This window comes from Centruroides vittatus, unplaced genomic scaffold (genome assembly GCF_030686945.1).
Source record: "Centruroides vittatus isolate TY-2023 unplaced genomic scaffold, ASM3068694v2 scaffold_149, whole genome shotgun sequence".
NCBI classification, from domain to species: Eukaryota; Metazoa; Arthropoda; class Arachnida; order Scorpiones; family Buthidae; genus Centruroides; species Centruroides vittatus.
Genome location: NW_027122681.1, coordinates 2,920,313 through 2,935,157, shown reverse-complemented (window position 1 = coordinate 2,935,157; position 14,845 = coordinate 2,920,313). Strand labels below are relative to the sequence as shown.

General features: G+C 33.4%; 1 protein-coding gene across 2 annotated transcripts in view; it reads right to left on the bottom strand.

Moving 5' to 3' along the window:
* The window catches only part of LOC136987242 (CXXC-type zinc finger protein 1-like), a 16,721-nt gene extending 1,876 nt beyond the window's left edge, over positions 1–14,845 (bottom strand). The window contains exons 1-10 of one of the 2 annotated variants that reach the window (XM_067284947.1): positions 14,733–14,845; positions 14,326–14,522; positions 8,364–8,464; positions 4,515–4,624; positions 4,352–4,435; positions 3,946–4,014; positions 2,713–2,850; positions 2,553–2,642; positions 2,282–2,469; positions 1,992–2,199 (exon numbers count right to left, since the gene is read on the bottom strand). In XM_067284947.1, coding sequence (XP_067141048.1) covers positions 1,992–2,199; positions 2,282–2,469; positions 2,553–2,642; positions 2,713–2,850; positions 3,946–4,014; positions 4,352–4,435; positions 4,515–4,624; positions 8,364–8,464; positions 14,326–14,522; positions 14,733–14,765 — 1,218 coding nt within the window. In that variant the 5' untranslated portion in view covers positions 14,766–14,845. The remainder of the gene's footprint in view (positions 1–1,991; positions 2,200–2,281; positions 2,470–2,552; positions 2,643–2,712; positions 2,851–3,945; positions 4,015–4,351; positions 4,436–4,514; positions 4,625–8,363; positions 8,465–14,325; positions 14,523–14,732) is intronic. The other variant, XM_067284948.1, reaches the window with a different exon arrangement.

Sequence of the window (14,845 nt, the reverse complement as noted above, 5' to 3'; positions counted from 1 at the left end):
CGAAGTGGATATTGCCAAATTATGCATCTTTTAATGAGCCCCCGAAAGCGGCAAACGAGGACGTGGGCAGTAACGAGCTGGAAGACGACGACCACAAGTACCATGTTCGATTATCTGGATGACGTGGTACAAGGCGTAACCGGCATTGAAAATGGTGTAAAATGTGGAAACTTCTGCATTGTTTCTTTTCTTGTTGTTGCTGCATTAACTTTGGCAGTTGTGCAAATACTGCATTAATGCACTTCGGTTATACAGTAAAACCTCGTTATTTTGATACTTGAGGCACCAAAAAACACAACTTTCACCATCTTGAGTTTGAGATTACAAAAATCGTGTAAACACGTTCTGATGAAAACAAGCTATATTAATGGCTAAAGCTACATACGCATTCTATCGTGAATATGCATGTGTATTTAAAGGACTTTGAAATTATTGAAACAATAGATTTTTGCAAAAAATGTCCAAAACAATTAAATACCAAATAGATTTCTTTCATAAAAATAAAAAATAAAAAATTCGCTCTTTATTGGCAATGTGTACATTGTCCGAATGTCCAATAAATCAATAATGCATTATTGGTATAACCAAAAACGAAACTGCCACCTGGCATGGAAACTTTCCTTATAAACATATAATACGATGAAAGATTTTTAATTAAATGATATTTCTGCAGGTCACCAGACCAGATAACGTCTTTGAATTTCATTGTACACTTGTTTCAAATTATTCAAACTAAAATACAGTACAGTGGGTGATCGGTTAATGAACATAATCCAATCCAAGACTTTGTTAGCTATCCAAATTGTTCGTTAACCGATTATCAATTAACCGTACGTTTTTATGGGAATTTTATTTTTTGGGGTCTCCAACACGAATTAATCAAACAATATATACTCTCTTACTACGTTTATTTATATTTAATAATAAAAATACATATATACATACAGTCTTGCATTTTTATCAGTCATGTTTTTTTCTGTTTGCGGGGGTTAAAGAATCTGTCTAATATCGATTGCTTTTCTCTCTTCTTCGGGATTTTTCGGAAGTAATTAATAGCATTGTAACTGTAGACATCCCCAGCCTATTAACCTCAACCTGGTTTGGATGTCATTCTAAGACCGTTGTTCTGACATCCTCCCACTTCTTCAATAAATGTTTAATAGCAGATGTCGGCATTAATTCTCTTTTTCGCAAGAAAACATATCTCGCAGAGTTTCTTGGTGTTATTCATTCAAAAGTTCTTGCCATCCTTCTGTCGTCAGATCTGTTTCAGGTGCCATTATGAGCTCTTAATGAGTGCCTGCCCGACAGTCTCGTGAATACTATAAAAAATTGTGTCCGAAAAATAAAGGCTGGAATTACAAGGGAGAGTTTCAAAGTTTGGAGGAATACTATCCGATCAGTATATACCGGGTTGAGCGTCGATGTTGACGTCTCCCGTGCTCCGAAAAGTTTTGAATTGCCTGAAGACAAGGGAGGATCAATCGGTATTCATTATTTTACGTCATTTCTTCTTGTGTTTGTTCTGCGAGGTGTTTATCATCTGATCACCCACTGTATATGCAAAATCTTATTCTCTTGGCCAGGGATTAGACGACTTCAAATTATGCGATAATTGGAATAATCCAATATTGAAATAACAAGGTTTTACTGTATGTAGTCTGTACTTTATCATCATAAAATTTTAAGTTGTATTACATAGAATTAAAATTAGAAAGTAATTTCAAAAACTTGATTTGCATTATCATCAAAACAATCTCACCGGCACTTACTGCCTTTTACTCCCGAGCCCTTCAATTATTAAATTAAAATCGAAAGGTTTATAGAACAATAGTGTTGGAAGAACAATATTATTTTAAATTTAAAAATATACAACTTCTACCAATTCTTAAGAATTATTATTTAAATATTCAGTTCTATAGCAAATTCTTGGATTCCCAGGTATGGTACATTAATCAAACACGCCTTATTTTATTTCTAAATTAACATACCTCTTGTTCCTGAGCGATGGGAGTTTTCTTGGCACGTTCGATTAGATTTTCTAACTCTTCTTGTCTCTTATCTAACTGATTTAAGATCTGTTTGGCTTCTTGTTGCTGTCTTCGAATCGATTCTAACAGAAGTCTATTCTTTTCGTCTGCCAAACAAGTAGTACTTTGCCACTGCCTTATGCGATGAGGTAAAAATTCAAAGATTCGACTGTAAAGTTATCGAGTTTAAATAAAAATTTAAAATAATTATAATTATACTTCATTTAACTATTGTTTAGATTAATACTTACTTTGTGGCCAATTTCATTCCACAACTGTCGCTACAGTATTTGGATCCCACTCTTGCCGCATTGACGCACGCGGGTCCGTAACACTGTTTAATAATTTCTTCCTCCTTCTTTCCTCTGGTCTTTTCTTTTTCGGTGCCGTATTCGTCTTTTTTCACTCTATGCCTCGAAGATCTCTTCCTCCCCTCGCTCTGTATATGTACACATTAAATACAAATTAAAATTATCTAATGCAAGTCTCATACAACAAGAGCTATAAAATTAATCATTATACCTGTCTTGTCTGACTTTTACTATACTTTTTAGAAGATTTTTTACTTTTAGGTTCGTAATCTTCGTCGTGATCCGAGATATGTCCTCTCGGCTATCGAAATTATACATTTTCAACACCACATTAAATAAAAGTTTAAAAAAAATAATAATTAAATAATTACCTTTTTCTCAGGAGGGCAATAAGTTGGATCCTTATCCTCTCCATCCTCGTCTTCCTCATTTTCTTCCTGACATATTTCGTTGTTATCCTCGTGAGAGTATTTATCTTTATACGGTGGCTTTTTCCCGAAGATTAAGCCCTGAAATTACATATAAATATTTTTATATTAATAAATAAGTCTCTGTTTTTTTAGTTTATAACTGTCCTGAAATCCAAACCTCAATATTTGGATTATGCAATTCGCTGGATCAGATGAAATTTTATCAGTTTGAAAATTTGATAGATATGTTTTTTAATTTTCAAAATGCCGTGGATCCTACATACAAAAACTTCTAGAAACATTAAATCATGTTATAAAAAAACATATTATTGATAATATATGAATTTATAAGAATATAATTTGATTGATATTCACGTGTGTCACCACTTTATTTTTTACATATATTTAAATTTATACTTTTGATCACTTCTTTAAATTATAAAACTTATCTTAAAGCAGAATTATTGTTTGGAAATACACTTTGTTTTAATTGTGGATATACGAACACGTCACTGGTCAAAATAATTGGAGCATATAGTAAAAAACTACTTTCTTAAACTCTGCTCTACAGATATCGACTATGGGTCTAATCAAACCTATGACGAGCATGAAAATTTACCATACGTTTGACTAGACTCGTAATAGGGATGACCAGGTGACGCCAAACAGGATCCGAATATCCGGATCAAACTAGCTACGAAAACTTTTAACGTTCTAATCCAGACTTAAATCCGGGTCCCCAGAATGACTCGGCAATCGTAACAACTGCTGTAAGTGATAAGTTTTTTCAACATGTAATAAAATTTTATGTAATAAAAAATGCCGAAATCGAGTGCAAAATGGTGACAAATGTTCCAAACAGAACATTAGTGGTTTTCTAAATGGAAAGAATGGTAACAAACACTCCAAAACAAAAAAAAATTGACATTTAAACATACCTAAAAGTTATATTTTAATAATTAATTGTTAGTACATTAAGAAATAAAATATACTAAATGAAAATGTTAGCATTCTTCTACGTTAAAAATAATAAATAATCCAACACTTCGACAATCGGACAGCATTCTCGAAGTGTTTGGATTTCAGGACAAATCGTTTTAATGTATTAGTATTATAACTAAAATGTAGTTTATGCTAATTTTAGAAATTAAGGGTTATATAAAAAAAAAAAGTCAAAAATTTATTGATGCTTACAAAATTTACACATTGTCTTTGTCGACATTTTTGACGTATCTTGTTAGGACCTCCAAATTTCCTCATATCCTAAGTGAGCAAATAATATTTCTTTTTTATTCAAAAAATTTAATTAGATACAATTAATTCAGTGGTTCTCAACCAACAGATTAGGTTGGGATCCCACTTGACTCACAAACATCAATAAATCTATTCTTTCTTATATAGATACGGGGGTTTGATAGCTATGTATAGATAATTTGAAAATGGAAAAAGGAAAGGATAAGGGCCAGACTAAAAGAAAAACAAAGGTAAAAGAGTGGATCAGATTCAAGAAAAGATTGAGAACCAATGAATTAATACTAAGTAACTTAATTAAGTGTAATTAATGGACTAAATGCAATCATTTGTAAATGGCAAAACATACTTTGCAAAAGTCGCATCTTCCGCAGTCTTCGGTTCTGTAACAAGAAATGCATTCGCCGCACCTCCTCGCAGATTTTTTTGGTTTCTAGAAAATAAAAATATACGAATTTTAATAACTAAGAAATGAAACTTAAGACAGAGTAACGCAGCAAATATATATTCACCGAAGAATAAGCTTCTGATCGTTTCGATTCCTTTTCAAGTTTTTCTGATTTAACCTTCTCGCATTTTTCTTTCTTCTCTTTAAATTTAATTTCCAAAGTAGGATCTCTTTCTAATAATTAAGAATATTTGAATTATTATATTTACTCAGAATTTCACGTTCTATAATTTATTTTTTAGAACTGATTATTTAAATTAATGCAACTTATAATAAAATATTTAGAATATCAAATTGAATACAGTTCTGTGCTGCTTAATGATGGGCCACATATACAACAGAGTCCCATAAGTCACCTGAAAGTGAAATATATATAGTCAGCTGCATATTTTCTATGTTTAGGTACGGAAAAACCTTTCCTGTGGCAAGAATTACATCCTATTCGTGGTTGTTATAAACAATAAGAAAACTGGATTTGTTTGCATTTGAAACAAAACTCATTTAATAAGTAAAGTACTTTAATTGGGCTATGGTTTACAAAATAATTAGCTCAATCATTGTAACAGGCATCTCCAAATATGCACAAAAGCATTACTCCTCTGAAAAATTGGAGGCAATAAATTTACATGCATCCAGCATTTGCATAAAATTACCACTTTGTGGATCCTTCCTTTGCAGCATATATGTCGGCAACTTGCCTAAGCATCAATTTGCCATGTTGGTCCATGTTTCAGTTGATGACAGGCTTGTGTTTTTGCACCTTTTTCTTGAGGACAAGCCAAAGGACTTCAACTAGGTTCAGATCCGGCAAATTTGGAACCCAGTCCAGGACGAATTTGATTTTGGTAAAGCCAAGTCTTAGTTGATCACACAGTATGTGGTTTGGTAAGATCTTGAAAGATTGCATTTCCCTGCAGCCAAAGATGAAATGCAGTAAATGCTGTTCCAAAATTGCCTGGTAGCATTGTGCATTGACAGTCCCATCATACCGAACCAAACTGCCAAAGCCAGAATATCCAAAACACTCCCACACTTGAACTGTACTTGGAAACTTGACTTCTCACTTCACATCTGACTGGAGGATGACTACATCCAATATTTCCACAAAGAACCAGAAAAAGAGTCTCATCAGACCAAATCACCTTCTGCCACTGAGCTTCCATCCAAGACAAACGGTTCCTAACCCATGTAAATCGCTTCTTTTGCTGTACTGGTGTCAACGTAGGCTTTTGTTTACTCTTATACAAACCATAACCCATGTCATGTAACCTATTGCAAGCAGCTCATCTAGGTACAGGTTGGTCTATTCATTTGTTCCAGTTCTATAGCTTCCATGAACATACCAGATTGGTATTTCGCAAGCCAACACAAAATTCAATCTCCGACAGTAGTCATTGGCAATCTTCTATTACTGCATCCAGGCACAACAGAACTAGTTTCTTCTTAGTGTCCGAGGAAGGTTCTGACAGAAGACTTGTTCAAACTTGTACTATCTGTCCTAGCCTAAGTCATGCTATTTTTTCGCATTTTGAACAATGCACAGACTATACAAGCTTTTATAGTTCTCTTCATTTGCATACTGCTAACTGAATTACACACAAAGTAGCAAATTTACATGACCGGCCAAGTACATCTGGTAAATGCTAGGTGCATGTAAACTTACTGCCTCTGATTTTTTAGAGGAGTAATGCTTTCAGACATATATGGAGACTCCTGTTACAGTGATCGAGCCAAATTTTTTTGTAAACCATATCTCAAGTAGAGTACTTTACTTATTAAATGAGTTTAGTTTCAAGTCGTTTTCTTACCGTTTATAACCTCAAATGGGGTGCGCATATATTTATTGCACGGGGAAGATACTTATCATCGTATTATATATGGTCTTTATGAGTAGTAGACTATATCATGTATTAAAAGATTTGTCTAAATAGACTCTGTGTCATATATGTAGGACTTTCACTGTAGAAAAAGCATTCAGTTTTTAATTCCATCTGCTGGAGATTGCATGTGTAATCAAAGATGTTACAAATCAATCTTGAACATCTAATACTAACATCACTATCATTTATGGTAATATTTTAAAAAAAACTCTAGTTCGACAATAGATAAAATAATTTGTTTTTATTCATTTAACTTTTTCAATAAGCTAGCTTGAAGTAAAAGTTTGTCCGTTACATTTTGATAGAAGATTTATACATATTGACGTATTTAACGAAAAGCAATTCTTATTTATATCAAAATATTCATGTTTACGTTTTTCATGTCTTTATGTAATTTTACTTGTCTAAGATTAACTGAAACTTAAATAGTTATCATAATCCTATTAAAAAGGATCGATCGTTTTGTATAAAAAGTTTTCGTGTTTATTATGAAAAAAAGCATATGTTTAAAAAATTCAAATAATAAAAAAAGGATAATTTCCAAAAAAATTCGAGTTTTATACACAAATTTATAATGTTATTTATTTAAAATTATTCAACAAAAGAAACGTGCATGATTTTGTTCTTTGAGTTTCGTTATATTGTTTTATAATTCCTATATTTTTTTCTTTTGATAAATCCTATATATATATATATATATATATTTAGGATTTATATATATATATTTATTATTATTTATATAATTTATCATATGGTATTATTTCTTTATAGACAGAACAAAAAATTATATGAATAATTAATATATTAAGATTTACCGATAAAGCAATAAACAACTGTATTACGAAACAACAAAAGAACAAAAAACAGTAAAAAACTAAAAAAAAAAACAGGAAAGATTACAAATGTTTCTGTTGAATAAATTGGAGGGGAAGGGTTAAAAATCACTATGAAATTTCCAAACAAACCAATATTTGACAACAGAAAATGCTAACAGCTGAAGCCGTTAAGGTAGCAGCCTACTACTCTGGAAATCTGAAATGAAATTTGGGTGAGCAACTTCCCAGAAATTTTTCGTGTGTCTTGGATATATCAAGCCCCATCCCTCACTGTATAGTTTATCGACACCCTTGTGGGTGTAGATAAACTCATAAGGCTACAGAAAAAAAATCCCTGCTAGTACCCACAGAGCAGAGCAAAAAATGAAAATTATTACTGCACAAACCCACTAATATCAGTATATAAGAAAAATATTACGTCCAAGTCAATATATACATAAATTATTAATAAGTTTAAGCTAAAACATAATTAATTTTTTAATTGTAAATACAGGTAACCCCCGTATAACACGGGAGTTACGTTCCAAAAAATTGCCGTGTTATGCGAATTCGTGTTATACGAAACAAAGAACTAGTGCGAAAAAGGGGGTTAGGTTCCAAAAATTAAAAAACACGCTGTTAAATCCTTCTCTAAATCGGATTTATTATTCGCAAGTCGAAATGCCGGATGCAGGCAGGCATCGGGGCACACAAAATTACAAATAAAAATAACAATATACTGAATATTATACTGTAAAAATATAAAATAATTTATATTGTTAATTTAAATTAATTTGAATAGTATCCAGGGGCACCCCTAGTGGCCATTTTTGGGATACAGTGATAGAATCTGGTTTTTCAGCTTTATATAGTAGATATTTTTCATGGGTAAACTATTTATTATTTAAGTAAATATTTTACCAGAGGATTATTCATCCTATATGATAATCTCAGAATGAGCATCATCAACTGGTAACAGTTTTTATTACATTTCATGTTGAACTCTACGAGTGTTTTACCTAATTCCCGAACCGTGTTATACGGGGGATGTTACCAATTCTCGAACCGTGTTAGAGTGAATCCGCGCTATAGAAGTGCCGTGTTATACGGGGTTACCTGTACACTAATCTGTTAATTTTTTAAATTTAAATTATGAAACAAGTAAAATAAGAATAAATAAGTTCGGAAAAATATATAAATATTTAAAGTTTATCTTACCTCTGCACATAAGGCAAAAGAATTTAATAATATTTTTAGCATATTCTTCTGTAATGCTGATACAGTCACCGTGATACCATTCATTACAACTATCACATCCTCTGAAAAATTAAATTTTATTAAATGTTGTTATTATAAAATTAAATCTATCAACTAACTATACTAAACTTTACTATTGTTTATTTATCATACAGTATTCAGACTTATTTCATTCAGTTCATAGATACTAATCCAAAAGTACTAAAACACATATAAGGTAGAGCAAGTGATTTAAAAATTAGAAATATTTGAATCTATTTGAGAAAAAAGTTAAGTTTAAATTGGTCACGAGCAACCCATACCCTGCAAGGTCCCGATACGCAGCTCCTGGGACCTTATCAACGTAATTTTATTTTCCTATTTTTGGTCTTCGGCCATTATGCAACCCTAAGCTAATATGCATGACAAAGAACATTCAAAATGAACTTCAACAGTGGCCATAAACTATAGGTTGTATTATTAATTTGCATATCATTAGCATATACAGAAAAACCTGTCCAAAACGGAACATGCCTAAAAGAAAATATCCTTCAAACAGAATGATTTTTTTAATGTAAACTTTTACTATAAGCTGAAAACCTGTTCGATGGAAGAGGTTTTTGGATACAACGAAAGTAAATTAACCTGTGTAAAGCAGAAAATTAGGATTAGACAATTAAGTAAAATTGCTTCCAGGTCAGTCTGATCAAAATGGGAACCTGTCAAACCAGAACCAGCCTTACCTACACTCTATACAAGAATTTTTTGCATGCCCTGGACTTGCAATTCAATGTATAAACAGCATAAATTTTGCACCCATTTTCTCTTGGCACCCTGTGTAGCTGCACAGCTTGATCATAACTGAAGCTGGAACTGAGTTGAAGCAGCCACACTGAGAAAAGATTTATGGTCTCTTAGTTATTGCTGCAATTGTTCAGACCAATCCAAGTCTAATACAAAACAAAAGTGACATGCATGTGTGCTTATAACATAAGATGTATTAACGTATTTGCCGTAAAAAGAAGCAAAGTATTCAGTTAATTGATATTTATATTAGCATAGTAACATATACTATGACCTTACCAGGTAACCAAAATTGTATTTTTTTTGCATGCTGTAATACCTCAAATTTAATAAATGATTTCTCATATAGTACATAATTTAATCTTTTCATCACACACAATTATTATTATAACAGTCCATGAACTGACTCCTTTTGATTGACACATTATTTCCTATTATTACAGAAAATATGAGTTATAAATATTTTCACAATATTTAAGTATAATGAGGAGAACATGGAGTCAAATTATGAAATTTTTGAAGTGAAAAAAATGTCATAAATAATAATTAAGATGTTAATATTACAAACAAGAAGAGAAATATAAACTAACAGTCAATGTTTTAAATTAGACTCATGCATTTAAAAGACCATTTAATTAAGGGATGGGGAAATGCAGGCCATTTAATTCAGGGGGGTGTGATGCAAGCCATATGTACCCCTCCGGTTGTAGGGGGCACATGTGGCCTGCACACAAAATATTAATAAATATATCAATTTCTTAACTTAAAAAAGTATGCAGCAAAAATTCTATTGTTATTTTCTACAAGTTCAAAATATCATCCATGTAATGGGTATAACCGAGGATATTGTGTTTGAAGTTTACTAAGGACCGATCTTCTGTGTAGCTTTCTTGACATTAGTCCATAGTTCTTTTAACACTAGAATTAGATCAAGAAAGCTACACAGAGGATCAGTCCTTAGTAAACTTCAACTTATGTACGTGAAGTTTTCTGCAATGAATTTAGTAAAAAGTAAAACAAGAAATTGGCTAACAGATCGACATCAAAACTAATTTAAAACTAGCAGCGACTAATATTCGGCCAGATGTTTCGAACGGATATATTGCGTACGCATCAGTTCCAGAAGTCGAATTAAGCATACGTACGTTAATTTATAATCATGTAGGGATAAATAATCACAATTTACCAGCACGTTTTTCTCTTTTCTGGCGCGCATCTTGCATCGGTTTGAAAATTTTAAATATGGCCCTACGTAGAAAAACTTTGCCCGTCGATTTAATTGTTTGATATTTCCAGTGCACTATAATCTTCTTCGGAGAGCTATATTATAATTAACGTGACCATTTATTTTTTGACTCAAAATGGGACATTGGTTTATTTAAGTTAATTAACAGGTAGTCAATAAAAAAAAAACACTTTTTTGAAGTTATTTATTCAGAAAAAGTCAGTTAGCTTAAAAGTTACAAATTAAAAAATATATATACCCGAAACGTTTAGTTATATTTATATTTACCAGAGGAACAAATTTGCTTTAATATAGCTGGTGATGATTTTAAGTAAGAATGAAACTCTTGGCACGTTTTTTTTATATTCCCCTTAATTATCAACATCGCCTTTAGAACTGAAATTTGTAACTGGGTCTTCTCAGATGGCCACAATTTGTTCATCATAGAAAATACTCTTTCTACTGGAGCATTTGTAGCAGGCAAACATAAAATATTGGGACCTTGAATAAGTTCTCACTGTTTTACAGCAGGTGGCGTTACTAGAACTGTGTGCATGTATTTTTAGATGGTGACGCATCTGTAAGGAAGTACAATAAGCGACCTTGAAAATCAGTATATGTCATTTCTCCGAAGTGTTAACAACTTTTTTTCTCGTGGTGTTAAAAATGTCGCATTTTGTGCCAAAAAAAGAGTATTTGCGGGGAATTTTATTGCACTATTTTATTCAAAAAAAATCTGCAGCTGAAGCATACAGAATTCTTGTTGAGACTTACGGTGACCATGCTCTGTCGGAAACAACATGCAGAGATTGGTTTAGACGCTTCAAAAATAATGATTTTGACATTGAAGATAAAAAACGTTCTGGCGCACCGAAAAAGTTTGAAGATGAGGAATTGGAGGCATTACTTCATGAAGACTCATGTCAGACGCTAGCTGAACTTGCAGAATCATTAGGAGTTGACCATACAACAGTTTCAAAACGTTTGAAAGGATTAGGAATGATTCAAAAGCAAAAACATTGGGTGTCGTACGAGTTGAAGCCGAGAGACGTCGAACGGAGTCTTTTCACGTGTGAACAGCTGCTTCAACGGCAGAAAAGGAAAGGTTTTCTGCATCGTATCGTGACTGGGGATGAAAAGTGGATTCACTACGATAATCCTAAGCATAGAAAATCGTGGGGTAAGCCTGGCCATGCATCAACATCATCAGCAAAGCCGAATATCCATGGCTCAAAGCTTCTGCTCTGCATTTGGTGGGATCAGCTAGGTGTAGTTTATTATGAGCTGCTCAAACCGAATGAAACCATCACAGGAGATCGCTATCGACTACAATTGATGTGTTTGAGCCAAGCATTAAAAGAAAAACGGCCATTGTACGAGCAGAGACATGACAAAGTGATTTTGCAACACGACAATGTTCGGCCACATGTTGCACAACTGGTGAAAACCTACTTGGAAACACTTAAATGGAAAAGTCCTACCCCACCCGCCATATTCACCAGACATTGCCCCTTCCGATTATCACTTGTTCCGATCGATGGCACATGGCCTGGCTGAGCAGCACTTCCATTCTTATGAAGATGCCAAAAATTGGGTTGATTCTTGGATAGCCTCAAAAGACGTATCATTTTTCTGACGTGGAATTCAAATGCTGCCAGAACGATGGGAGAAAGTAGTGGCTAGTGATGGACAATACTTTCAGTGACATGTTTTTTATGACTTTTTTAAAATAAAGCATTAATTTTTACGAAAAAACAGCGAGAACTTATTCAAGGTCCCAATATATTCAATTAAAATAGAAAAGTTTTCATGGTGAAGATTGTTGGCTTGAAAGTGTTTGAATACTTCCACCCAACGAGTTTCCGTGGAAACATTTAGATTATTCCATTCGGTTACTTTCTGCGATGTAATGTAGTTACAAATTAACGAAAATTCGTCAAAAACTTCTGCATCTTTATTACAGTCAATATATTCCTTTTCAATTAATACATCCAGAGATTTTTGAACGTCTTCCCATGCGGGGACCTTTTTTAAATCTGCCCAATAAAATATCTCCATTTCTTTGGTAAGAAAGCAAGTCCACTGCTCCAGATATTCATGGCTTGTTTGATAAAATTCTGTAGCCGCCCTTTTCACAAACTCTTCATCTATGTCAGTAACATTATCTTTCGATTTCACTATTAATTGACGGACCATAAATGGAAGAAACTGATTGGTCTGTTTCTGAGTCAAATTGTCTTTTAGTTGATTGATTTCTTTTGCAGCTTCAATTGCCGATACAGTCTGACCTTCCAGTTTCAATACAGCCCGATGAAAACTTGCTGACAGAGCATGTAAAAAATAAAGCCACAATTCGGATGTGGGATCTTCAAAAAAGTTTTTTATCAACAGGGGACATTTTTCAATACTCAAAAAGTAGTTTTTTAATGGCTGATACATTTTTAAAACCCTTTCCAAGGCAGGCATAAGAGCAAGCCATCTAGTTTTGCTATAGCCGAGCATTTGTTGATATTCCGTTTCAGTTTCGGCGCAAAACTCCTTTAGAGCTTCAACTCGAATCGTGTAAATATAAAAAAATGAATATATCTTCACAATAATGCTTTCGTAATCTAAGGGTAGCCTGTCTGCAGCAGATTTTATTGCATTGTGAATTACATGGGCTCCACATCCAATACCTATCAATGGCTTTTTCAGTGATGATTGCAATTTCGTTAACACATTGTTAGTTCCTCGCCTAGCCGCACCTCCGAAATTGACGTTGGCATTGTCTCCGCAAAATGCCACGACTTTTGCTGTCAAATTATTATCTGTCAACACTTGGTTTAAATAATAGACAATGATGTCAGAAGTGTCACCTGGTTGGTCTTGGAGATCTAAAATTTTTACTTGCACACCTACGTAAGGTTGAAAAAAGCGCACTAGAATAGGGTATATTTTCTTGTTACCATGGTTTGAAGCGTCGTTTAGTATTGTAATACAATTGGACTTATCAAGATCATCTTTTAAATCTTTCATTGCTGTAGGCGTCAAAACATTTACTACAATAGCTTCTGATTTCGTACGCGCGGATGTAAATTTGGGACCAAAACATGATTGAATTAATTTCGACGCACAATCATTAGAGCGAAAACTGTGGTTTTTCTTGTATCGTGTGATAAGCCCAGACGCCTTCTGCCGCGGTGATATCCAAGTCCTTTAAAGTTGGTACGTCCGATTTCTTCAAAAAAGGTTCTTCTTTCGAAAAAGGTTAACATCGAAGAACTCGAAGCAGCGGTACGATTGGCATTTTTATGTTTTTCAGACTTTTAATGCTGTTCAATATCACTGGCACCACCATGGGAAACGCTAAATTCTGTACGACACTTTTCACATCTGACATCTGAGGGAGTATTTATTTGCTTGATAAACGGATATTTTGTTTGTAAGTTAACATTGAACATACTGTACACTTGCGTTTCAGCATTTTAACTTATGATTCCAAAACAAAAGAAGTTTAAGTTATTTACTAGGTACACGAGCATCAAACAACAACAAAACAAATATCGAGAAGTGGGCGAACGAAAAATCTGCCAAACAATTAGTCAACAAAGCGCGAGCGATGACGTCTTCGCCACTTTCGGCTATCGTCGCGTCAACCGACGACGCGGTTTGCTCTCGCACACCGATCGCGTCCCGGCCGGCTCGACTACTCAAATTTTCGTGCGGTTTCAGAAAACGGGACAATTTTGCGTCCCAGAGTTCATTTCGGGGACACCGGGACTCGTAACTCTAAAAAGGGACAGTCCCGTTCAAAACGGGACGTCTGGTCACGTTAATTATAATACTTACTCTAACGGTAAGTTTTTCTTGTCAGAGATTAAAGATTGATTAACCTTGTTTGTAAACGCATCCGGCTTTTGACGGACGTATACTTACATCATAAATCTGCTCGTGTCTTTTGTCCTGCATATACAATATACAGAATCGTCGTCGTCTTCTTCACTAATTTCTTTTTTAATTTTCTTCAATTCTTTTTTGGATCCAGCTATTTTACAATAAGTGTGCATTTGGGTTGTTTTATAAACAGTGTTATCATCTGTAACTTCGACATTGTTCTCAGCTTGTTCTTCAATCTGTAATTAATTTAATTTCTAATATTAAATTCAGCTTCCTTTCATTAATTTTTCATAGTTGCCAAATAAATTTAAAATCGAATGGAGTAAATTACGAATTTAAATGCAAAAAATGTAAATAATTTACACAGAAAAGTCTTGTAAATTATCTTACTATTGTTTTTTGTATTGATAAATTGTTTAATAGATTGAATTTCGAATAATACAAACCATTTTTATTAACACAGCTTCGGATTCCGCCATTTTGTTTTCTTCACTACTTCAAAATTCGAATGAAGTGTGACGTTTCGAAATTATAATTTAAAAAATCGATTAATCTTAAA